This window comes from Panthera leo, chromosome C2, assembly GCF_018350215.1.
Source record: "Panthera leo isolate Ple1 chromosome C2, P.leo_Ple1_pat1.1, whole genome shotgun sequence".
NCBI lineage: Eukaryota > Metazoa > Chordata > Mammalia > Carnivora > Felidae > Panthera > Panthera leo.
The window spans coordinates 116282934-116307617 of record NC_056687.1 but is presented as its reverse complement, the minus strand read 5'-3'; the positions used below and the strand labels follow the sequence as shown (position 1 = coordinate 116307617).

At 52.3% G+C, this 24684-nt stretch overlaps 2 protein-coding genes across 2 annotated transcripts; one reads left to right on the top strand and one right to left on the bottom strand.

The window, feature by feature from the left end:
- Positions 1–940: 940 nt before the first annotated feature.
- Positions 941–16088, bottom strand: ZIC4 (Zic family member 4). Its single transcript, XM_042954377.1, has 4 exons — positions 15981–16088; positions 12912–12996; positions 6129–6746; positions 941–1413 (listed from the first exon to the last, which is right to left on the bottom strand). The coding sequence occupies exons 1-4, from the start codon at positions 16086–16088 to the stop codon at positions 941–943; spliced, it is 1284 nt and encodes a 427-aa protein (XP_042810311.1).
- Positions 16089–20471: 4383 nt separating this feature from the next.
- Positions 20472–23964, top strand: ZIC1 (Zic family member 1). Its single transcript, XM_042902931.1, has 3 exons — positions 20472–21453; positions 22877–23040; positions 23723–23964. The coding sequence occupies exons 1-3, from the start codon at positions 20472–20474 to the stop codon at positions 23918–23920; spliced, it is 1344 nt and encodes a 447-aa protein (XP_042758865.1). The 3' UTR covers positions 23921–23964.
- The last annotated feature ends 720 nt before the right edge of the window (positions 23965–24684 follow it).

The window sequence follows — 24684 nt, the reverse complement described above, 5'->3', positions numbered from 1 at the left end:
AGGCCAGATCCCTTCACTGTGGAGGCCTTGGCCTAGTGACGTCATTGGCCCACTCTGCACCCCCAATGCCAAAGCACCCACAAGACTTCAAAGGTAGCTCTTCTACAAGGGTAGTGGGGTGGGGAGAGGGTGATTGTTCCCAGGAGGCTTCAGAGCATTGAATCCTAAAGCCCCTCTAGCACTCCTTTGTCTGCATTTTCGGTTGTTAGGACTCACACCTTATCCCAGAGGTAGAAGTATAGGGAGCAGATATTTCTGGGTGCTTGGGCCAGCTCTTGGGAGAATGGCATGTGATCCACAGGGGTAGGTGCTTAAACTTCTCTCCCTTTTAACTCCTTTGTATAAGTAGTTGGAAATTTTGGGACCTGGGACTTGTGCATTTTTGTTTGAGAGGATAGCTGAAGGAGGAGAGAATGTAGGGAGGCAGAAGTAGAAGGAAATAGGCACGATAATGGCTCAGGGATTCCCTCTGCCACCTTCTGCTATTGGAACTTTCGAGGAGGCTCCCAATGGAAGCTGGGAAGGGAGTCCCAGTGGCAGTCCCAGCAGCCCAGGCCTCGAGGAAAACATTTCACATTCTGTGAACCACGAGAGGACTTTGTGGTCTTAATTTCACCGCCTGCAGCTGCCAAGTTCGCACATAAACTCTCCTAATGTGTATTTTTTTTTCTTTCGTCTGTCTCTTTCTGTACTTTCTCCACCCAAACACTGGTGTCACGCTACTCAGTCGTGAAGGCGTCGATGGGGGTGGGTGGAGGGTGCTGGGTGTGATTGCGGAATAAATATGGGAACCATATTTATATTTTAAAATAATGGATATTATATTAGCATATTCAATGAGCTCTAACAACTTTTAGCGGTTACCTTCCTCCCTCTCTCCCTCCTTCCCTTCCATCCTTTCTTCCTTCCTCACCCTCTCTTCAAGACTCAGTAACCCCGCCTAGACAAGCAGTGTACCGGAAGCGGCAACCAGAGCAGCAGCGCTAAAACCGGAGGCGGTGGCGGCAGCGGCAGCGGCGGGACCAGGTGGTGGCTGGGGCTTTGGGGGTGCGGCGGGGGCGGTTGCGGAGGGGCCCGCGCCTTGACACACGTACCATTCACTCAGGTCGGCGCCACGCGCCGCCACCGCCGCCGAGGAGGCCACCGGCGGGTCGCGGCCGAAGTCCGATGAGGGCGACACCAGGGCAGACGGCGTGGCTGAGTCGTAGCCAGAGCTAGGCGGCGGCGGCGAGCGCCCATGCACCTTCATGTGCTTACGCAGAGAACTGGGGTGCGTGTAGCACTTGTCGCAGCCGCGCACTTTGCACGTGTATGGCTTGTCGCTCGTGTGCACGTGCGAGTGCTTCTTGCGGTCGCTGCTGTTGGCGAAGCGCCGCTCGCAGCCCTCGAACTCGCACCTGAAGGGCTTCTCCCCTGGTGGAGGCAACGCAGAGACATTAGTGCGCGTGGGTCGTGGTCCCAGTTTGGCCTCACCACCCTTCTCAATTTCTCTGTCATTTTTAGAAAAAGACCCACAGAAGATTTTCATAAACCTTCTTTCCTTTTGGCCTCTCAGGACTAGCACCCCCTTCGCCCGCTCAGAGCGCGCCCCGAGCTTCCTCCAGCACGCCGTCACCCCTCCCCCTCTCCCGCCCGGGCCGGAGCGGGGGGCGGGGGAGGGTACGGAGGAGGAGCGATGAAGACTCCATCTTTGTCGAGTTTCCATCCTGATCCACTCTGGTTGTTTTCCTCCAAATTTTCTCCACTCGGAACCAGAAGTATCTTTGCCCGAGAATAGAGTTGACCGAGGAGCTAGCGTCCGTTTGCTTTAAAATTGCTGTTCTAGCCAAACGTTTGTATTCCTCCCACCACCCCCACACACACCCCCACACCCCCCCCACACAGTAGTCAACCCCGCACGCACCCTACCATGGCCCAAATTATTTACTAGAGTAGATTTTGTGCAAACGCCAAGGTGATGGAATAATTTAAAGATGCGCAGCCGTTGCACACGATATGTGCATAATGTGGATTCGTGCTGCAGGAAAAGGTATTCTGAGCAATGATTCACTTCAGACGCGATTTTTACGGGAAATGGAGCCCCCTCCCCCTTCCCTTCTACCCCCTGAGGGCAAACATTTAGCAGCATTCTTCAAATCTTGCCTAAACCGTCCGGGATCCCTCCAGATACGCGCGCCGGCAATAATATTTTATTACGCTGCTCCAGCAGCCTCCCGGAGACGCTGCCGCTGGCAGCCTGCTCTCCCAGTCCGAACTGACTTGAGAGGTCGAAAAGCCTCCCCAGACCACCCACGCCCGGCTCTCGGGCCTTGCAGGCCTGAGCTGAGAGGCGGGCGCTGCAGGGTTTGCCCGCGCCAGGCGGGATCCGAGGCCTCTCGCGTAATCGCACCCTTGAGCTCGGCGGCTTCGGGATGAGCGCAGCTGCTGAGATCAGACCAGGCCAGGACAAGCGGGCAGCCGGGGTAGACCCGCGAGGGGTTCGGATTCGTGGTGCGATGCCCTATAGAGCCGCGGGAAGGCGCGAGCGCGCGTTAGGGTGGAAGTATTCGCCGAAGACCGAGCCCCAATCCTGGAGCTCACTGGCGGCTGGATTCGCTGGAATGTGGGGGTGGAAAGGACCCCAAGAACCCGGAAGCCCAGGTTCCTACTGGAGCTGCAGATGCTGTGGCAAGGTGGAGAGGAAGTGTCTAGGCGCTTTAAACAATGGATGCCACCGGGCGCCCAGGGTTGAGAGAAAGGCTACCAAGCGTCTGGCTAAGAAAGAGATGCATGGCTGGAGGACTGTTGCCTTTGTGGTCGCTTCTCCGCCGCTTCCAGGAAGGCTGGGTGCTTTGGGGCAGGTTTGAACACACAAAGCCCCTATTCCTGAGCCGGGCTGAAGCTCAGGCGGAGTCAGAGGTTTGCGCACAACCCTTGCCTCCGTGCGGCTGCGGATAGTGAGCCCAGGGTTCTGGCAGGGCCGGGTCGTTGCGTTCTGACCCTGCAGGAGTACTGCTAATACAGTGGAACACTGGGCGGTGCTGGCATCTGCCATTTCTCGGCACACTGGTACCATTTTATTAAAACAAAAACAAAAACGAGAAAGATGCAGAATACATCAGTGTCCCTATTTGCCCCTTGTTTTCTCCTCTCTGATCCCTGTTGGCATCTGCAAAACTAAAACTTTTCTTCCTCCCTTCCTTCTTTTCTTTCTAAGATTACTTACAAGAACCATGCAATTCAGGGCCTGCAAAAGAAAACAAGATTTGCTGAAAACACAGAGGAGGAATAGAATTTGAGGTTGACCGCCCCCCTTCCCCAATATTCCCCTGCACACCTATCCCATCTTGCCAGCACCTCGTTGGACATTCACGTAAAACAGAAACAATGATTTCATCCCAGACGAGGAGCAGAGGGGAAAAAGCATGGCACTTCGAGCAGTCTGGAAGTTCTGAGGCCCCAGGGATGCCAGGTGAGGCCGCGCCCACTCGCGCCCTCCCGGCCTCTCCCCAGCTGCAGGAGGCCCCCTGGACTTCACGCTTAACACTGCGCCCCCACCCCCACCCCCATACACTGCTTCCCGCCCCCTCCCTTCCCACAGTGTCCGGGCGCTGCGCCCTGGGTCGGTGGGTGGGTGGATGTGCCGAGGCAGGGTAGGGCCAGGACCCTGCAGCCGGTCCGGAGCGGCCGGGGCCTGAGGCTTAAGTCAAGAGGGGCCGGGAGTCTCCTCCCAGAGGCTCAGCACCCGGGAGCGGCCTCCTCCGCGGCCCTGCGCCAGGCCCGCCGGACAAAGTTCGGAAGCCGCGGGGCAGTTCGGCTAGCGCCATTTTCTCGCACTTGTGGCTGGACCAGGTTACCGAGCATCTCTGTAGCGGCGCGGTCACTTCTCCACCTGGGACCCCCCGCCTTGTCTCTCTCTAACGACTGGCGGGGAAGGTGGGGCGAGCCCGCAGCTGAGGGGTCCCGAGAAGGGGGGGTTGGGGGACAGGCGGCCGGGTCAGGCCGGAGCTCGGCGGTTGCCCCGCATCTCCCTCGCGGCGGCACCATTGTTCCGGGATTGCTGTGACCGCCACAAAGTGAAACCTTTCGGCATGGGGCTTGGGGCAGCTGCCTCCCAAGCCGGGCCCGGGCTTCAGATCCGGGAGAATCTCAACTCCTGAGAAATCAGCTCCTGTTCGCCGCTTCCGCGACTCGAGGAAATGAAACGCCATTAATATTTGAAAAGGCAATTATTTTCCTGTTGAATCGAGAACTGTCTTCATGAATAATTTGTAGTGAGGTCTATTGCCATTTGAGAAACATTTTGTTGTTTTTTTCCCCCCCTCTCTCTGTCTTTTCATTACTTAGGAGGGGGGGTTTGAGAGAAACGCTGGAGCAGGAGATCTCAGTAGGTTTTTTTTTTTTTCTTTTTTCTTTCTCTCTCTATTCCTTCCTTCCTTCCTTCCTTCCTTCCTTCCTTCCTTCCTTCCTTCCTTCCTTCCTTCCTTTCTTTCTTTTCTTTCTTTTTTTAACTCCAGAGATAATGAGTCAGGACTGCCAGTGGAAAGGACGCACTTAAAATTCTGTCCTGAATGGACGCAAACCTGAGCCAGCCCAGGCGCACTGAACTTGCTTCTCTGCTGTAGGTCGATTGCACTAAGAATTTAACCATTTTCTGCTTCATGGACTTCAAACAGTAGGCCGGCAAAGAGCAGTAAAAGTTTGTTTGTTAAAAAAAAAAAACAAAAAAACAAAAAAACAAAAAAAAAACCCCGTCATTAAAAATGAGTTCCTTCTCTGGCTCAGGACTGCGCATCTACCTTCTCAGTACGGGCCATCAACTCCTGGAGTCAGCGGGCCTGTGGGAGGTGATGGGGCCTCACTTCTCCTCCCCTCCTCTGGGATGAAACTCGGAGAGCGCTAAAGGGGAACAACTGCTTGCAGAAGGGGTGGGAAAGATACTGGAAACAGTGGGGGGGGGAATTGTACATTTCTAGATATACTATGGAAATAAAGGAAACTAAGAGTGGACTTTGGTCTGGACTCCACCTGTGCCAGCGTCTTGGCCAAGGACCTTCCCCAAGATTGCAGGGCTTGGGGGAGAAATCAGGATTTGCAAGTTTCTTTCCCCAGCAGTAACAGCCTGGGGGAGTCCTTTGACTTCAATCCTTGCTGATATTTCCACCAAGAAGAGAGGTGAGTAAGGTACAGCCCCAAGAGAGTAAGAGAAGCGGGGGGCACCAAGCTGGAACTTATTTTATCTTCTCCTCTCCCCACCAGTCCCCCTCTCCAGCCCCCAAAATAGAGGAGAGGAGATGTTGCCTTCTTAAACTTCTAGGGTGTTTGGGTGAGAAAACCCTAGCTAGAGAGAATACAAACATCGGCTGCTAAACTAATTAATGTAACTTCACAGGCTGTTCTGGGAAGTGTGAAAACTTTCTCCTTGCAATTGCATTAATTAGAGATGCTTCTGGCCAGAGGAGTTCAACTTTGCATGCTCTTCAGCAGGCTCCTGTTCTTTCTGTTAACTAGAACTAACAGATGTGGTTGACACATGTCCCCATTTCACTTAACAGCTCAGTAAACGACATATAAGGCAGATGAGTCTCCTTGGTCTCTGCTAAAGCAAAGGAGTTTGTCAAACATCCCAAGTGTCAGGTCACCAAGGCTCCAAAACCTGGGCAAAGTCAGCCCATGAGACCCCCAAATCCTCAAGAAGACACCAAGGGCCCGATGATCGCTCAGTGCAGGTGCTAGTCAGGTTGTCAAGTCCACCAGGGGAAGAGCACTTGCCTCAGGATTCCAAAAGGACCAAGAAAATGAAATTGGTACTATGTCTTATGACTTTGGGGAATAGTGCTGTTTTAAAACCTGCAAATCAAGCTCGATCAGCGAACACACATTTGCACACACAGAGACCCAAGTATGTTCACACTCGCCCCCTCTCACAGAGCAGAAATCACTTGCTTTCCTCCACACACAGGCTCAGGAAACTTCTGTGATTCTAATAGAAGGGCATAATTAGTATTTTATGGACTTGGGTCATGGAAATACCAAGATAGCCTCCCTCCACCCAGATGGAACTTGAGGAAATCCAGCCCCGAGGTCCCAGAAGAGGCCGCCTGCTCCCCCAGAGGGTCCGCACGAGACAGACAGTGCCGAATACTGACCTGTGTGAGTTCTTTTGTGTATTTTGAGATTTTCTGATCTAGCAAACACCTTCCCACACCCCGGGAAAGGACAGGGGAAGGGCTTCTCGCCCGTGTGCACGCGGATGTGATTTACAAGTTTGTATTTGGCTTTAAAGGGCTTGCCCTGGCGCGGACACTCCTCCCAGAAGCAGATGTGGTTGGCCTGCTCCGGGCCGCCGACGTGTTCCACGGTGACGTGCGTGACCAGCTCGTGCATGGTGCTGAAAGTTTTGGAGCAGAGGCGCGGGGGCGCGGGGCTATCGGCTGCCAGCCACTTGCAGATGAGCTCCTGTTTGATCGGCTGGCGCATGTAGCGGAAGAAGGCACCGGGACCGTGGGGCGCCGTGAGGTTCACGGTCAGGTTCATGCCCCCGTAGCCGTGCAGGGCCGCGGCAGCTGCCAGGGCGTCGCTGCGGGCCACCGGTCCCGGCGTAAAGGGTTCGGGCCGCGCGTACATGTCTCCAGGGAGCCCCAGACGCAGGAGTCCGTTCAAAGTGCCGCTGGGGGAGGCCTGCGGTGGCTGCTCTTGAAGGCCCGGGAACACCGAGGGGCTGGAGGCGGCAGCAAGCTGGGGGCCATGGTGTCCGGAGCTGCTACCTGTTGTGGAGACAAATAGCGCGCGTGAGAACGGGCGGCGTGGGCCGAGCATTCCACCGGGCCCCGGGGGGCAGGCCCAGCCCAGCCACACCACGGCCTCTGCCGTCAGCGCCGGGACCGCGAGCCAGACAGAGGCAGCAGCGAAAGGAGTGGACAGCGAGAGGCCAAGCACCTCCACTGCGGACCGGCTGGGCAGCAGTTCGGTAGAGCCCCCTGCCGCTCCATGAGCGGGAGAAGGAGAGAGACTGCAGGGCAGGTGGAAAGGGCAGTGGGGTGCTCGGGGACCCCGGGCTGTGCTCCAGAGGGGCCCGACCTGCGCCCCCAGAGCGCTCTGGCAGCCAATCCCCTGGAGCACTCAGGGGTCTCGGAGCCCTGCGGGGAAATGGCAGTGAGGGAAGCGGTGATGTTTTAGGTGGTGGTGGTGCGGAAGCGCCCCAGCCATTTTTTTTTTAATTTCAGTGCCCAGCTCTGCTGAAAGAGGGCGGCCTGCTGGATCCTGGCCGGGGCTCCCCAGAGCTCCCTAGGTCAGGTCGCTCAGGCCAGTCACCTGACAGCAGGGAGGGCAAAGAACAACCACAAAAAACTTATGCAAAGTTTTTTTTTTCCCCTTCAAGTTTCGGGGTGTGTTCCCCCCTCCCTCAGTCTTTAATGCCTACTTGAAATCCCGTACACTACAGAGGTAGCAGCGGGGCGCGTGAGGAAGTGAATAGAGATTCGGGGCCATGGCCGGGGCCCGCGGAGAGGAACAATCGCCTAGGTCGCCTATTGGCCCGCAGCCGGGCCCGACGTCAGCAATGACAGGTCCCGCCACACGCAGATACACACACACACACACACACACACACACACACACACACACACACACACACTCCTGCTCCAGCGCCTCTCCACCCCACCCCACCCTACCCCCAACATATCTTGCTTCTACTGCTCATGCGCTCTGACCCGGGCACGGATTCTTTTCTCTCCTCTTGAGCCCCCTCCCCCTCCTCTCTGGACAGCTGAGTAGATCTGCTCTGCCTCACTGCTCCAGGAAGTGAGAGGGGTTGGGTTATGCCTTCTTTCACCACGACTTTGGGGAGGGGGTGTTGCGCCTTACGTAAAGTACTCGGGTTATTAGACGGGCAGATCCAGCCCTGCGGACGGGGCAGCACCGGGCGCGAGGGGATGGCGACCTGCTTGGTGGGTTTGTCCCGGAGCCAGAGGCGGGGGGAGGGGGGGGGAGGGGGCTGCTGTACCAGGGACTGCAAACTACGCGTCTGGGAGCGGAGGAAACTCTCAGGCTAGCAACCCTTGAGCTTTATTATTATTTTTCTCGCTTTTGCCGAAATTTCTCGTGTCCCTCATGTCTCTCTCATTTCCTTGGACTCCCCGACCCTTTCCCTTCTCCCCACTCTATCCTTCCCACCTAGCCTTGCCAGACCCTCCTTTCAAGTAGCGCTCGGAGACCCCTAAACCCAAGATTCCGGCCCTGACCAGACCCAGAACGACCTGGGAGAGACTGGCCTCGAACCCACGCCACTCTCCCGAGAGGGGCTAAGAATCCTCTCCGCCACAAACCCCTTCGCCCCGCGGGCCGGCTGGCCAAAGAAACAGAGGCGAGGGGCACGTTGCAAGGAGAAACAGGTCCTCATCCCCGGGTCTCCCCGTGTCAATTTGCAGTCTTGAGCTCTGTACCCTGACGCCAAACAGAGCCTCTGGGAAAGGGGACCGCGATCACTTCCACTTTCAGCTCCCTCCACTTGTTGCCAGTGGCCGGAGTCTCTGCGTCTATGCTCGCTAGCCCTTAGGGCTCTGAGAAGAGTGGACACCAAGTTTCCCAGCCCAGGCTGTGAAAGGGACTGCGGGCCCACGGCCTCCTTTCGCCGGACGCCCTCCCAGGCTGAGGCTCCACCGTCTTGGGGTGGGGGTCGGCGGGCGGAAATAAACCTTTCAGTTTCGGCCTAGCCTAGTACCGCCTGAACAGGGGGGAGTGTCCTTTGTCTGCGCCGCCGACCGGCTAGGGCTGGCTGCACAGCTTGGCGATTTAAAGGGCTGCTCGCCCTAACGCCTGCCCTGCTCTCTGAAGCCAAAAATGCCAACTTAGGTACTTGGGCCTCCCTAGCGGCCATAGAAAGGGCCTCCAAAGCAGAGGAAAGCTTGGATTTTTAAGAGAAGTTGTAAGGATTGAGTAAAAGATCCCGTATCCCTAGCCGAGGTGAGAAGTTTGGACAGATTGCAAGGAACTCTGACTTGGAGTTGATTGAGCTGCCCCACCCACCCCCAGCACGGAGAACTATTCTTATACATTTCCTGGTCAGTAAAAAGGGTTTCTTTTAAATTTTTTAAAAAAATAATTAACTTACTTATAATGGTTGGCAGATTCTTTGAGACGTTCTTCATTTCATACATTGTTCCCCGCTCGGGCCGCATTTTAGCGAGGGATTAACTTACACAATTTCCCTCGGCTTTGACAAGTCCAGGTCTTTTGCTCCTCTGACCGGCCGGAAGAGCTTAAGCAATGCGACCAATAGATGCTGCGTTAGAGAAAGAAAGAAAGAAAGAAAGAAAGAAAGAAAGAAAGAAAGAAAGAAAGAAAGAAAGAAAGAAAGAAAGAAAGAAAGAAAGAAAGAAAGAAAGAAAGACAGGAAGAGAGAGAGAGAGAGAGAGAGAGAGAGAAAGAAAGAAAGAAAATGAAAGAAAGAAAGGAAAAGAAAAAAAGAAGAGGAGAGAGAAAAGAGAAGAGAGGGAAAGGAAGGGAAAGGGAAAGGGAAAGGAAAAGGAAAAGGAAAAGGAAAAGGAAAAAGAAAAAGAAAAGGAAAAGAAAGGTTGAAGGAGAGCTTTTGACAGTTGAATCCCTTCTGCTCTGGAAACCAAGGATGTGTACATAGTGTTGAGACTAGACTTTGAGGATTTGTCTCCTTCCTGGGTTTTACCTCCTCCCATACTCTCTCTTTCTGGGATTTACCCTTCTGCCACAGAAGCCTCCTCTCCTGTCTCTCACTCTGTTTTCCCTTCCCCCTTGTGATGGCCAGGCCTAGTCTTAGTGGTTTCAAGGCTCCTCACTGCTCAGGTGTCTGTTGAATGCGCAGTTGTCTAGGCAAGTGTGGGCCAAACCCATGAAGGGCTTCTAAAGACAAACAAACAAACAAACAAACAAAAAGCCCCCACACACAAAAAAACCCAAACCCAAAATGAATGTGTTCCTCCCTGGGACCCCTTGCCTAGCTGTTTCTCCTAACCAACTCTGAACATAGAGCTTAGTCAACTCCTCCTGTAGCTTTCAGGCCTAAGTGCAGGGATACTTCTGCAGTGGTCCAGCAATAAAAATATCTTCTTTTCCACCTGAACCTACATGATCGACAACCTACCGTTCAGGATGTTTGTCAAACTCATCATCCACTTTTGCTCCCATTAAATCTCTGATTTGCACAAAAATGGGTCCCTCAATATATAACTGTGACCTCAACTACATCAAAAGCTTTGAATAACAGCAGAGAACAGGGGTATTAAAATTGTTTTAGTCTATGGACCCTTTTGGAAGCTTTGTGAAGCCAGTGGACTCTAATAGTCTTGTTTTTGTTAACACATATAGTAGAAGAAACATGTAACTTTCCATTAGAAAGTGGTGAAAATAAAGATGCAATTTTTCCCTTTCAAGTTTGTGGACCCCCTAAGTTCGAAGCCCTGACTCTGTAGACTCTAGGGATAAGAAGCAGAGGTTTTATACTTGTAGACTGTTAGTACGCTATATACTCTTACTAACTTTACCCTTGAAAAACTTTGAACATGTGCGTGGCTTTTTGTGCCAACAGCGAAAGGGCAGATATGTCTGATTCAGCCAAATTCACCGATAGTAACCTGGCCCCATGGAGCTCCTTCCCAGATGCAGCATTCTCTTGAAGTACTGAAAACATATGGACCCATCCCGGGTAGATGCTTCTTGAGTAGCCAGGGATTACTTGACCTGCAGGTCAGTAAGGCTGTCTGATCCTTGCAAGTTCGTTGGAGCCACATGGTTCACACGTTGGCTAAACACAGAAATGGGACAAGGAATTCTCCTAGAGGGACATTTTCCCAGGGACAGAGACAGGGAGGGAAAAAAATCCATTTAGCCACTAATATAGACAGGGAACTCTAGGTGATTACATGAGGGTCTTTAAGGCATATCTCCGAAATAAGACCCAAAGCAGTATCCAGGTAACCACAGATGACAGGTGGAACGCCGATGGCAGGGAGGTATATTTTAGTTTTCGGGGTGGTTTCTTTGAGTCTTCCAGTGCCAAGTATCAAAGAGTCCTGACTTCATTGACTTGACAGGGCAGGCTGAGGAGTGGTGTTCCTCAGTGGTGCTCACAATTTTTCTTTCAGAAAGTTATCTCACCACACTGACTCCCAATACCAAATGCTTGGCTGGAGCATTCTCTTTCTAACCATGCTGGGAGTTACAGCCCTGTTGAGTTCACTTTCCTACTTGATTTGCAGGAGAAAAACCACCACATTCTGCAGCCCAGAGATCTTCAGCAGAATTCAAAGAAGCACTGTAGGCTTTTGTAGGGGCCTGTGTGGAGCAAGCTCCACTACCAGATGCCAAACATCCATCCAGTGCCCAGAATCCTGCCCTAAGAACCTTTGTTCACCTCAGCCTGGCCAAAGCAACAGCATACACTAAAGTGATTTTTTAGCCCTGTTGTATAGAAATATGACATTTGGTGGCCCTGCCATCTGCCAGAGCTCCTCACATCACTGGTTCAAATAGGGGAATGTCTGACCTCTCTCCTTTGGAAAAGAAAGAAATGGGGGAGGTTTCAGATCAATAGCTAGGCTATTTTTCCACTTTGATCTTTTAAGCAATGCTAACTGATGATTATCTGTTGCAGGTTATGCCCAGAGCAGGGTCTCAGGAGCTGAGGGCCACCACACAGAGCCTAGATGAGAATAAGCCTTCTTGTCTGAATATTTGCATCTAGATCTGCAGTCACTTGTTCAATCCTTTCTTCCCTGTTTCTAGCCAGGTTACCACCCCAAACAAGAAACATACCTCTTTATAGGCTATTCACAGACAGACTTTAGATTCCTGCAGTGAGAGGTTGTCTCTAGTCTTATGAAAAAAAATAATAACTTCAGCCCCAGGAGCCCCCTGTATGTCCCAGCCCAAATTGTACAAAGGAGATGAGATCTAGGATTTTGGAGATAAAGGAAGAGATTTCCCTCCTCTGCTATGGAAGTTTGGGCTTTAGTCATCATTAATGGAACTGAGTATGAAAGAAAATATACTTGGGTAAAATTTAATTTCCAAGCAAGGGTTCTGCTAAACATCTTTTGACAAAAGATTAAGAAACATGGTCAAAGACCTTCCAGAACAGCACTGAGGGATTAAAACAAGTGAATTTACATAATAAGCACATCTCTCTTGAGAATTCTACCATCGAATTATCCCAAAATAATAGAAGAAAGCCATTTCCTGAGTTGTCCATTTAACTTTTGTTAAGAAGGTTGATTTTCCTTCCACCAAGGGAATACCTTGGAGGCAAGCATCGTCAGTTGGTGGTATAGTTGAAATGAGGAAAACTAGAAGCGCCTGGAAGGAAAAACACCCAACCCTAAATCATATGCTTATTCTAAATGGAATATTAAATTAAATTCTTCACAATGAAGGTATTCCTGACAGAGTGGCTGTCAGTCACTCCCTGTTCAGGCACCACATTGTGGGAACGTAGTTGCCGCCACATTGCAGAAGGCTGGTGTCCCTGGTAAAGATGATGCATATCATGTAAACCCCATCACCAAGATCAAAGTCTGCTCCTTTCATGGAAGCCAATACATGTCAAACCTCATTCCAATCAAATCGTCTGGAAATGAATTCAAGATGAATATGTCATAGAATAATGTGACAGTGGAACTGCAGAAGGTCAGGGGTGGTTGTTTCAATGAGAGAGTCGTCAAATATTAATTCTGGAATGTCCAGATGAGTAGGCATTGAGGGGGATTAGCTGGCTGCTGGTGGGATGTTGTGTCACTGATTTGTGTGCAAATGCATCAAACGCCAAGGTGTTCTCAGTTTCATTGGAACTCAAGAAATATCTCCAAGCTCACAACTCAACATAACCAGAAGACCAAACAAAACTTCCCACTATAAAAGAATAACTTCAGCAAACCAATATTCAAAAGAGGATTTTAACTTACTAGACTCTTTTAGGGAGTTTCGGTAAAGCCGTAATCTTTTCCTCATCACCAAGGAAGTCTTGTATCTCATTTTCTGACTTTGAGCCTGTTGGAGAAGAAAAGAGAGATGGTCACTGGTTAAACAATTTCATACATGTTTGTATGGCAAGATTGTGTGGCCTTAATATATGAGTGAAAAACAGTGTGGTCTGAAGAGTCTTTCAGTCTTTCTTAAACCATTTTCAAATTTTAAAGTGAGAGAAAGCACTCTGCTGGGAACTACCGTTGCAAAACAATATATCCTTCGTGATACAAAATATTAAAAATCATTTTCCTCCTAGACATTTTTTTGTGAAATTCATTTTTTGATTTCCCTTGTAAATAGGATTTAAGCACCAGCCAGTGTTCAAATACCTCTAACTTCTTGAATTTGAATTTAATGCATGAGAAGTTCCCATTTTTTTCTTTAAGTTTACTGAGTTTAGTAAAATGTGATGAGGAGGGCTAGGTGTCCTCTGGGAGGTGGACAGGTTAAAAATTGAGGTACAAATATTGAAATTGAGAAGAGAGAAATTTCTTTGTGGATTTGTAGATCTTGCCCATAGTGGTGTGGGATCCCTTATCCTTACATGGCTTCCACCCTCAAACCCATTTGGAAATCATCATCGGTTGATTTTTTAAAGTTAGTATAAAATTCACCAGAATGGGGGGGGGGGGGAAGTATCATTTCTGTCATCTGGTCCTGGTTGGCTGCAGTTCTTAGTTAAGAATGTCAGAACTGCAACCCCTCCCCCCTCCCGTAATACTTGCATCCCTTATCAAATTCACTTTGTGGATAATGCTACCAAACCTTTGGCCATCTTAAAGTCTGAAACCCATCCTGGGGACCTTTGCATCTGTCAGGCAACACTAAAGACAGTGGAACAGCCAAAGAGAGACGATCCACCCAGCCCCAACCCTCAATTTGGCCTAGAAAGACAAACAGTCATTGAAAAGGTCTCAGGCTGGACAAACACAGCACGCCCTCTGTCAATGAGGACGTCTGCCTGTCTTGACACTCCAGCCCACAGAACAAGCGATTGTTTAACTTGTTGAACCACAGGCCAAATCCAAATGGGGCTCTGCTATCTCAAAGCCTTTCCAATTCTCTATGCTCAAAGATCTCTTTCTCTCTCCCTCAACCCTCAACCTGGGCTTGAACTAGCTTGTGTGTTTTTGCCCTTTCCTCTATCTTTTCTAGGTCCAAGCCTGAGGGGTGTGTGTGTGGGGGGGGGGGGTAGACTCACCTTTTCCCAGAGGGTTTTATTTATTTTCAATTTTTTTCTAAACAAAAGGCTTCTATCCCCAAAAGTAATAAGCTCTTCCCTGCACAAATTAGGAAAGAACGGCGGGGGGGGAGGGGGGGCAACGTTACATTCCTACTGAAGTTTGGCACGGGAGGCATCATCGCTCTAAATTTCCTCATGGCAGGATATCTGGCACTGGAAACATCCTGGTTGGTTGGGATTAGTAGAATTTACCTTTTTGCTTCAGAGGAAAATGGGTGTGTTTCCCTAGAGAGCCCCATCCACCCACAATGCTGCCCAAGTCCCTCCCTGCTTAAGAGGCCTGGGTCGCTTCTATCCCTAGATCCTGGCAGTCTTTTGTGCATTACAAACCCACAGGCATGCAAACAAATGCTGCAGAGGCTGGGCTTTGGGCTGGCAGCCTGGCAGCTGAGAGCTTATGCTGCTCTGTAGCAGCTCCATCACCAGGCTGGTGTAGAGAACCAGGGTAAATATCTCCTCCTTTGGTTCAAACTCTGGTCCCACTTAGCAAGCCAGTTATCTCACTGAAGGAGGGGTGAAAGAATATGGGAACAATCCCTGGGCCCCTAGACATGAGTTCCCCACTAAGGCAGGGATATAAAAGCTCTGAAAATGCTTGGCTAAGTTCTCAAATTACTGCTCCTGGTTTGTCTCCGCACACTCCCATGGCGACTTAATCAGGAGTCAGGAGCACAACCTGGAGACATCAGAACTTACCTTCCTCCTCACACTTTGAGAAGAGGAAAGGGTGCCAGCCAGCCGCCGTAATTAATTGGTTTGGGGGAGAGCCAAGCAGGTGGGCCGGTGGGTACACGCAAAAGACACTTTTTCTTTGGGGGAACACCGAGGCTGAACGTTGTAGGATCACCCTGGACTGCTCAAGCCTGCTCAAGGTCAGAGGTCACCTACAGCCTGCTTTCCAAGCCAGAGATTTTAGTCCGGGAGCCATGAACGCTGCTCTGCACTGATTAACCGGCAGGCACTCAGGCAAAGGCATGCCGGCCTCTCGGCCACGGCTCAGCTGGGACGGTGCAGAACAGGGGCCCTTCAGCCTGCCAGGGAGCTCTGAAGCCAAAACCAAAAAAAGCTCCTGGCTTCTACCCGCAGTCTGCTATTGCCAGCTGTACCGACATCTCCCCGACTCCCCTCCATCAGGCCCTTTAGCACAGAGACAAGGCTGGACTGTGTGACGGCCTTCTCGCCTTTTTCTCCTCCCTTGAGGAAAGAGTTCCGGGGTTTCCCGGCTGCGGGCTGAAGGCTGGGTGACCTCCGTGGGCTCAAAGAAGAGTATGCATTAGTGGGTTGCCAGCAGGACAAGCCGGGACATTTAACCGTCTCTTTGAACACCCCCGACCCCCACCTGCCGGCAGCTAGATAGAGGAAAGGAAGTTGGTGCCTCGCCTTGGGTCGCTCTGAGGCCAATGCTGTTCGAAAGTGGGTAGAAATATGGCCTTGGAATCCATAGGGAGCCTCCTGCAGACAGTGCCGGCCAAAGTACAGCCCTTCAATACCCCTTCTCCATTCCTAAGACCTCGCTGGCTTCCAGCTGTCCCCATGGACCGCCAACCTCATTCATCAACCCAAAACTTTCCGGTCGAGCCTTTGAGGCAGTCCTAGCTTTCTCTCACATCTCGACTCAGTTCCCGCCTTACTTGCCCCAAATTTTCTGTGTCCCTAAATGTCTAAGATACTGATCAGAATTCTAGGCGGCTGCGGCCTGCTCCCCAGAGAACTAGTCGTAGCCCTCGTTCGAATCTGGGAGAAGGAAAGCCAAGTCCCGAACCCGTGGCCCGCTACGCGCAGAGAGCGGATCCCAGCGGTCAACTTCCTGAAGCAGGACCAGGATACGCGAGGGCGAGGATCCGGGCCCCGCGGCTGACCCAGCCAGCATCTCCCCTCCGGTTGGGGCGGAGAAGTTCCATCATCTTGCTGCCAGCAAGGCTGACTTAGCTCCTTTGACCCTGGAAAGGGGAAGCCGGGTCCCTCCCTGCCATCCTCGCAGGGACGGGGCGAGAAGCTGCCTGGAGGGGGGGGTCCTCCTCCTGGAGAGGGTCCCGCTCACTTGGAGAAAAGAAAGCTCTCCGCCACGACTCCCCTCCTTGTGCCTATGGTGGGGCACCCAGGCAGTTTACAAGGAGGGGAGGAAAGGCGGGTGGGTAAGAAGCTGGTCTTGGTCCCGGTGCCAGTGGGAACTCATTCGTCCTCCTTGCCCCCCCCCCCTCCCTGGGAAGAAAAGATGGACTCATCCCCAGCGCTGCCCTTGGCGGAAGGGCCCCCTCCTCCCCTCAATGTCAATGGGGTGGGGCCTATGCCCACGGTTGGGGGGCTAATGAGGGAGGGGATGGGGAGAAAGTCTAGCTGGGCCTCTTTCCCCAGTGGGGTTTGGGTGCCAGTGGCCCCGCGAAGGGCGCTTGCTACCCGGCAGCTGGCTGTACAGGTCCCATCTATCTGCCCCCTGGACTCACACACTTACCCCGCTCCACCTGTTGCCGGGATCGCCTCATTTCTGCACATCACTTTGGGGTGGCCGAGGGGGAACCACAAACCCCTCCAAGCCTCTCTTTTGTGGTTCCAGCGAGGCGGTCATCCTTCATTTCTCCTTTTCCAGCTTTCGGGAAGCAGTTAGGGAATGTATGATGAAGCAGAAATGAGCCGTCAGGATGATATTTTAATGGCTTATATGTCACGTTGGTGCATGTGGCTTTGAACTGGAGCCGCTTGCGTTTCCTGCAGAGAGCGCCGCAAATCCCACTTGATAACTTCTACAACCCACAACTTTTTTTTTTTTTTCCTCACATTCACTCTTACCCTGTATATTTGGAAGCGTTTCCTAAAAATACCCTCTTGTCAACGTCCCCCTTGGATTTTCCACGGACTGGAGAGAGAGCACTGACTTTTCTTTTTTGAAGAATTATTTTCCCTCTCCCCCTCCCAACGGCTACCATTCCCCCTCAGGTCCCCTCCCTTGTTTTTTTTTTTTTTTTTTTTGAACGGCAGGCGAGGTGGGTTCAATATTTGTTCTCCCTAGTGAGAACACTATTACAGCCTCTAGAGAAAACTTCTCCTTGCAAATAAGGTTTTTACAACTGAAATGAAGGCAAGATCCAACTTCCCCTTGAGCAGTTCTGATACATCTTTTGAACGAACTAATTGTTTTGTTTTGTTTTTGAAAAACCACCCCTCTAGCCATAGCCCTTTTCCCTCCATTCCCCAACCTGGTTCCACTCAAAGTTGGTGGGGAATACTGGGCTGCTATACTGACTTGTTGCTGGGGACAGGACATATGATTTTTTTTTTTTTTTCCTTTCTCAAATTTCTGTTTCCCAGCACAATAAGCGCAAATGCTGGCCAGGTCCCTTCAGACACCGGGAAACCATCCCAGATACACAAGCGGAGTTTTGAGCCGGGAGAGCCCAGGGAAAGGGCAACTCATCTTGCCAACACCAAGCGATAATCTAGTCGATGAAAAGACCAGAAAATTAGAAAGGCGAGGAGAGGCTGCCGCTGACCCTGCCTTCCTCCCAGCGGTGCGGCCCGCGCGGGCGACTGGGCAAAAAAATATTCATTTTCATTTTTTCCTCTCGCCGGGGCACTGGTGAGTTTCCTAACGGGGCCGCCAGTGAAAGGATGAGTTGAGGTTTCTTTGTCTGAGAAGAGTTTAGGGCTCTGATTCAGCTGCAAAGAAGCCAAATGAAGTTAGAAACAAAGGGCAAATTGAAGGATTCCGACTCTTGGCTTTTTGTGTTTTCCTTACTAGAAAATAATTAGACCTAATGAATATGCAGACGCTACAGCTAAACCCTCGGCCGGCCGGCCGGAGCTGTTGGGTTTTAAACAGAGCTTCCAGAAATGCAACCTTCATCCCCCAACCCCCCGCATCTGCGTGCATTTTTTGAAATGCATAAATGTTGCTCGCCTTAATTGATTGAGTCACAGGGATTTTTTTTTTCCTGCTTTTAAGTGCCATACTCCTCTACCTTTCAACAATCATTTTAATATATAGTCAATGGCTCTTTGTGGACGGGACAAAAAGCAACTACGCGCAGTTGTTGAATAGACTTTGCGCTGGGCAAAGACAGGTTAATCGAGGGCCGCATCGCGAAAACAAGCGAGTGTTGTATGTTTGCACTGAATCCAAATGTCTGCATTTTCCTAACTAAATCAAAGGGAGTGTTATTTCTTTTTCTGCTCACTCATCTGAAGGTAAGTAAATTTTCTCTGGCGATCAAAAGCCTGGTCGGCAACAAAGACCGCGCCCGCTTTTTCCACCGTCCTGGTGTGGCGAGTTGCGGAATTTCAATAACTGTGACAAGGGTGACTGATTTGTGAACCAGAAAAGGTTTGAATGTCACAAAATTTACATTGGTCCTATCTATCGGGGATTTAAATACCAAAAAAGTATTCGGGGATTTCTAGGGAGCTTTGGGCAGTATTGAAGAACAATGGCGCGTTGGGAAATTTACAGTTTTACCTGAATGAAAGGGGCCTCGGTTGGGAACAGGAGTGCAGAGGGAGGGGGTTAGCGGGGGCAAACCAGGGAGACTAAGGAAAAGGAAGAAAAAAGAAGAATAACCCAGGAGAAGGAAAAAAAAACCCCAACTCGGCAACAATGTTTCCAATTTGCCACACACAAAAATATGTCACCTTAACAATCTGGAAAGTTAAGAGAGCTCATCCACCTGTGCTTATTGGGGGGGGGGGAGGGAAGCGCAGGAAGCCTGGTTTATTTGATAAAAGTGAGAAAATCGAGGCAGCCGATTACCCTCAGAAATCACATTTCTTGTAAATTCATAGTGGAGTGCCCGTGTGCTACCGAGATCTTAAATTATGAACAGGAGGGGGACGAGGCAAGAGGGAAGCAAACTTCAAAAGGAGCAAATAACAAAAGCCTCCTTTGCTGCCCTTGAAGGGGTGGGGGTAGAGGGTTGAAGAAAGAAAAGAAAGTTGCTGAATCGGGACATTCTGGAAGTGCCTTAGCTGTGTTTACCAGCCCCATCCCCACCTCCTACTCTCGGAGACGCCCGGAGTAGCTAATCGCTCAGCTAAGAGCAGGTCTGAAGAAGGACTAGATAGAGAAAAAGAGAGAGAGAGATGATAGAGATAGAAATAAGAGTGAGAGGGAGTGGAAGAGGGAGAGGGAATGGGAGACAGAGAGGCATCAGAAGAGAGAAGGAGTGTATATCACTGCGAGAAGGAAAAGGAATCGTGGCAAAACAATTTCTCCATGAGAAGAGGGAAAAATTTGGCTAAAAAAAAAAAAAAAGTTGCTACTCCTGGCAGCCCTGTTTGTCAAAAGGGGATGTCAAGCGCTTTACAATACCTGGGATTGATGAGGCGGGCGGGCCAATGAACGGCGCGCGGCGCCTCGGCGCGCCCTCCGTTGGCGCGGCGGCTACAGGAGGGGGGAGTGTGGGCACACCAATGGGCGCCCGCGTCAGCAGCACGTGACACCTCCCCCTGCTCCCATTCATCAAGGGGGGGACGGTGTCGTCCTTTCAATTCATTTATCTGCAGGAATGATTGCTGCTATCAGTCTCGCGCTCACCGCCCGGCTGAGGAGGTGAAAGTTTCTCCCCAGGAAGATAAACCGCAAAAGACAATATTGTGCATGATTTGCGCCTTTTCTTTGGTTTTTTCTTTCTTTCTTTTTTCTCCCCCCCCCTTTTTTTTCGCAAAAAGCAGAGGGGGAAAAAGGAGAGTGAAGGAGCGAGAAGGCGAGCCTGAGAGAAAGGAGAGAGAGAGAGAGAGAGAGAGAGAGAAAAGAAAGGGCGAGGGGCTAGTGGAGAAGTAAGGAGGGGCATACGGCGCGAGGCGGAGAAAGGGCGAGCAGTCGCGGCTCCGGCGCTCACATTCCTCTATGCTACAAATCCGGGAGGAAGTTTTTTTTGGGGGGCTGAGATGCTCCATGCCTTTCCCTGGGCAGCCTTGACGCAAGGTCCTCTCGGCAGAGACTGAGCGGCGAGAAAGTGCGAGCCGGGCCGGCAAGGTCTGTTTGGCGGGAGCCGGAGCCCGCCTTGCTTGCGGCCCGGAGCCGTCCGGCTTCCCCGAGCTTGGTCAGGCGGGCGTCCCGGCGCGTCGCGCCGCTGCCTGCGGGCTAGGACTTCGCGAGGTGGGTCGACTCCTCCTCCCTCCTCTTCTTCTTCTTCCTCTTCCTCCGCCTCCCGTTCCTCCTCCTCCTCCTCCTCCTCCTCCTCCTCCTCCTCCTGATTTTCCCTCCTCGGCGGGCGAGGGTGGGGGGGGCGGGGGAGGCCGGGGCTCGCCCCGAGCAGCCACGATGCTCCTGGACGCCGGCCCCCAGTACCCCGCGATCGGCGTGACCACCTTTGGCGCGTCCCGCCACCACTCGGCGGGCGACGTGGCCGAGCGCGACGTGGGCCTGGGCATCAACCCGTTCGCCGACGGCATGGGCGCCTTCAAGCTCAACCCCAGCTCGCACGAGCTGGCCTCCGCCGGCCAGACGGCCTTCACGTCTCAAGCGCCCGGCTACGCGGCTGCCGCGGCCCTGGGCCATCACCACCACCCGGGCCACGTCGGCTCCTATTCGAGCGCAGCCTTCAACTCCACGCGGGACTTTCTGTTCCGCAACCGGGGCTTTGGCGACGCGGCAGCGGCAGCCAGCGCTCAGCACAGTCTGTTCGCTGCTTCAGCTGGAGGCTTCGGGGGCCCACACGGTCACACGGACGCCGCGGGCCACCTCCTCTTCCCTGGCCTTCACGAGCAGGCGGCGGGCCACGCGTCGCCCAACGTGGTCAACGGGCAGATGAGGCTTGGCTTCTCCGGGGACATGTACCCGCGGCCCGAGCAGTACGGCCAGGTGACCAGCCCGCGTTCGGAGCATTATGCAGCACCGCAGCTGCACGGCTATGGGCCCATGAACGTGAACATGGCCGCGCATCACGGCGCCGGCGCCTTCTTCCGTTACATGCGCCAACCCATCAAGCAGGAGCTCATCTGCAAGTGGATCGAGCCAGAGCAGCTGGCCAACCCGAAAAAGTCGTGCAACAAAACTTTCAGCACCATGCACGAGCTGGTCACGCACGTCACTGTGGAGCACGTCGGCGGACCTGAGCAGAGTAACCACATCTGCTTTTGGGAGGAGTGTCCGCGCGAGGGCAAGCCCTTCAAAGCCAAATACAAACTGGTCAACCACATCCGCGTGCACACGGGCGAGAAGCCCTTCCCCTGCCCCTTTCCTGGCTGTGGCAAGGTCTTCGCGCGTTCTGAGAACTTAAAGATCCACAAAAGGACGCACACAGGTACGAAAACGCTGTTCTTGAATCCTCACCCCTCATCCCGGGTCTGGGACCCGAAATCCAAAAGTCAGCGGCCGGGGCGCACAAACCCGGCCGCGATTGGGTCTGGGCGTCATTTTCCAGTAGGCAGGCAGTGAAAAGTGTGTGCTGGTTTTTTTTTTTGTTGTTGTTGTTGTTGTTTTCAGTTTGAGGCTTGAAATTATGAAGAGGCATAGAAAGGATCGGACAAGATGTATCTAGGAATATAGATTTTAAAATGAGGACTAAAAAGCCTGGGAGAGCAGAGAGACAAGCCCAGCTTTGCGGAGACCTTGGTGCGCGCGAAGCCGAGAGAGGTGGCAGGCTCTCGGCGGCGGAGGCGCCAGCCGCTCCAGCTGCAGACAAATCTAAACGTTTGCTTCCAGCCAACATCTCTCTCCACGCACCTTAGTGAGGACTTTGTCAAAGGAAGGAACTGAGAAAATTGGAAGAGATAGGATGAAGGCGCAGAGAAAGAAACAAAAACCGAAAGGGGGGGGCGGAGGATTGAAAGCAAGTAAGTTGGGCCTGAGGAGGCTTTTGGAGACTTCTGCATAAAGAGCCCAATTTTAGCAGTGACTTGATTTTGAGTAGGCTTGAAGAGTTGGGATAGTCGGCGGAAGGCGAAGTCTTTTTTTGTCAATTAGATTCTATGAGGTAGTTTTCAAAACACCGAATATTCTGCATTGGCCTTTAAAAATAAAGAGACCGGTCGGGAACAGTTAAAAGAAAAGTTCGCGGCGAGCTCAAGGCTGTGGTCTGAGTCCCAGGCCATTCCAGGCCTCTAGCGCCAACAAGGCCGGGAATCCTGTCTGCTTTCCCATTCTGGTTTGCCGGGGTGATTTCTGTGAACCGCGTTTGGAACTTGGGGTTTAATGCCGGAGTGAGGGAAGAATTTGCGGCGCCGAGCTCTCGGCCCCGATTACCTTATAAAATGTGAGTGTGTGTAGGGGGTGGGGTGGGGTGGAGGAGGCGACCAGGGGGGTGCGGAGCATCGGGGAGGGGGTAGGGGGTGGAGAGAAGAGCAAAACAGCAGGAGAAGCAGCTCGCGATGCGAAAATTAGAAACCAAGAGCTAGGTAGAAGCCGCCGGAAATCGTCTGTATAGCCTCAGGCAGAAAAACCAGCAGTCAGACCTGCTGCTGCTCTGGGATCTAGAAAAACTACCACTACTTATAATAATACTAAAAAATTAAATCCGGATCTGATTGGATTAGGAGTTAAAATGGTTCAGATACCAATAATTCCGCTGAAGATGTAAGACTTTATTGAAGACCCAGGTTTTTGAACTTGCAAAGTATTAACACTGGGCTGCTTTGTTTTGTTTTTTCTTTCTTCCATGGTTTATATTTTTAAAAACAGTTGCAGGATTTGTTCTAATCAGACTTCTTCCTTGCCTTTCGCACCAGGGGAGAAGCCCTTCAAATGCGAGTTCGAAGGCTGCGACCGACGCTTTGCCAATAGCAGCGACCGCAAGAAGCACATGCACGTGCACACGAGCGACAAGCCCTATCTTTGCAAGATGTGCGACAAGTCCTACACGCACCCCAGCTCGCTGCGCAAACACATGAAGGTAATCGCCGCGCTCTCGCTGCCCGCCTTCGAGCCGGGGCCTGCCCTGCTCTTCGGCCAGGGTCGGGCGGCGAGTGGCAGCCGGGCGGGAGGAGCGGGGGCGCAGGCAGACAGGAACCGGTCCCACTTTGCTGAGTGGGGCCGCGCGGAGAGGGCAGGGGCTCGAAAGGGGGGCGTGGGGGCACCCCAGGGCGTTCTAAGTTTACCGCCGAAGAGAAAAGTAAAAAGAAGTGTGCACTGGAGCAGAAGCCGCGGCAGTTTGGCCCAGGTAGGGAGCTAGGGCTGTACCGGCGGGCTGGCTCTGCCGAAGCTGCCGCCATTGGAGCCGCCGGCGTCGGCAGAAGAGTTGGGCTCTTGCGCGCAGGCCTGAGCGTTTGCTTACCTAACTCTGAGCAAGCAAAGTCCAGCGGCTGCGGGAGGGACCATCGCGGGCTCTGGCCTCCAGTCCAGCCTCTGTCTTCCCAGTTCTATTTTTCTTTTGTGAGTCCCGGGGGCGCTGTGCCTCTCTGGAGCGCTGCCTTCGCAGGGCGGAGGCGGGCAAGCCTCCCTCCGGCCCGCCAGGCCTCCCGCGAGCTGCACGGGATTCAGCGCGGCGTGGGGAGGCGGCCCGCGGCCTTCACCCCTGCTGGGCGGCCGCCGCGCGCGCTCGGTATCTCCGTAAAAACGCGACTTTATTCCCGCAGGTCCACGAATCCTCCTCGCAGGGCTCGCAGCCTTCGCCCGCCGCCAGCTCCGGCTACGAGTCCTCCACGCCGCCCACCATCGTGTCTCCCTCCACAGACAACCCGACCACCAGCTCCCTGTCGCCCTCCTCCTCCGCAGTCCACCACACAGCCGGCCACAGCGCGCTCTCTTCCAATTTTAATGAATGGTACGTTTAAACTCAGAAACAAAACACCGAGCAAAACCCTATTTAAGAGACTGAACACACACGTACACAAAATATTACTGAATGAACCCTGCGAATCAACACAGCCCCCCCCACCCCCTCGCCCCAGACCCCGCAGTCCTATTTTTTTTTAACCTGCCAAAAGACCCAGGACCGAGTAAGAGAAAGAATACCCCAAACCTTTATTTTTTTCCCTTTTCTTTCTTTCTTTTTCTTTTCCTTTTTTTTTCTTTTCCTTTCTTTCTTTCTTTTTTTTTTTTTTTTTGGCAAAGGTTTGGTAGCCGAGGGGCGGGAGGGTGGTCGAGGAGAAGGCGGCCGCCTGACCAAGTGCCGCCAACCCCGACCGAGGGCCAGTTTCTCGTCGGAATCGAACAGGCTCTCTGGGCTTCCGTTTTTGTTTTTTGTTTGTTTGTTTTTTTGTTTTTGTTTTTCTTTGCATTCTTGTAAATACAGAATTACTAGCTTAAAAAATGTACTGTTGGATTCTGTAAATAGTTATATCTCGGTTGGAGCGGGCGGGTGGGTTCGTGGCGTTGTGGTCTTTGCATTGGGGGAGGGGGGAGGGGCTGGGTGGGTGGGGGAGGGGAGGGAGGGTGGGCGGCCGAAAGCCAACTGTTTGTACTGAATGGCAAGAATGTTCTAGTAAATGTGTACCAAAATGTGAATTACTTTGTACGATTTCAGTCTCCACGTCGACCTAACAGAATATTATTGGTATTAATGTGCTTTTTTTTTTTTTTTTTTTTTTTTGTATAA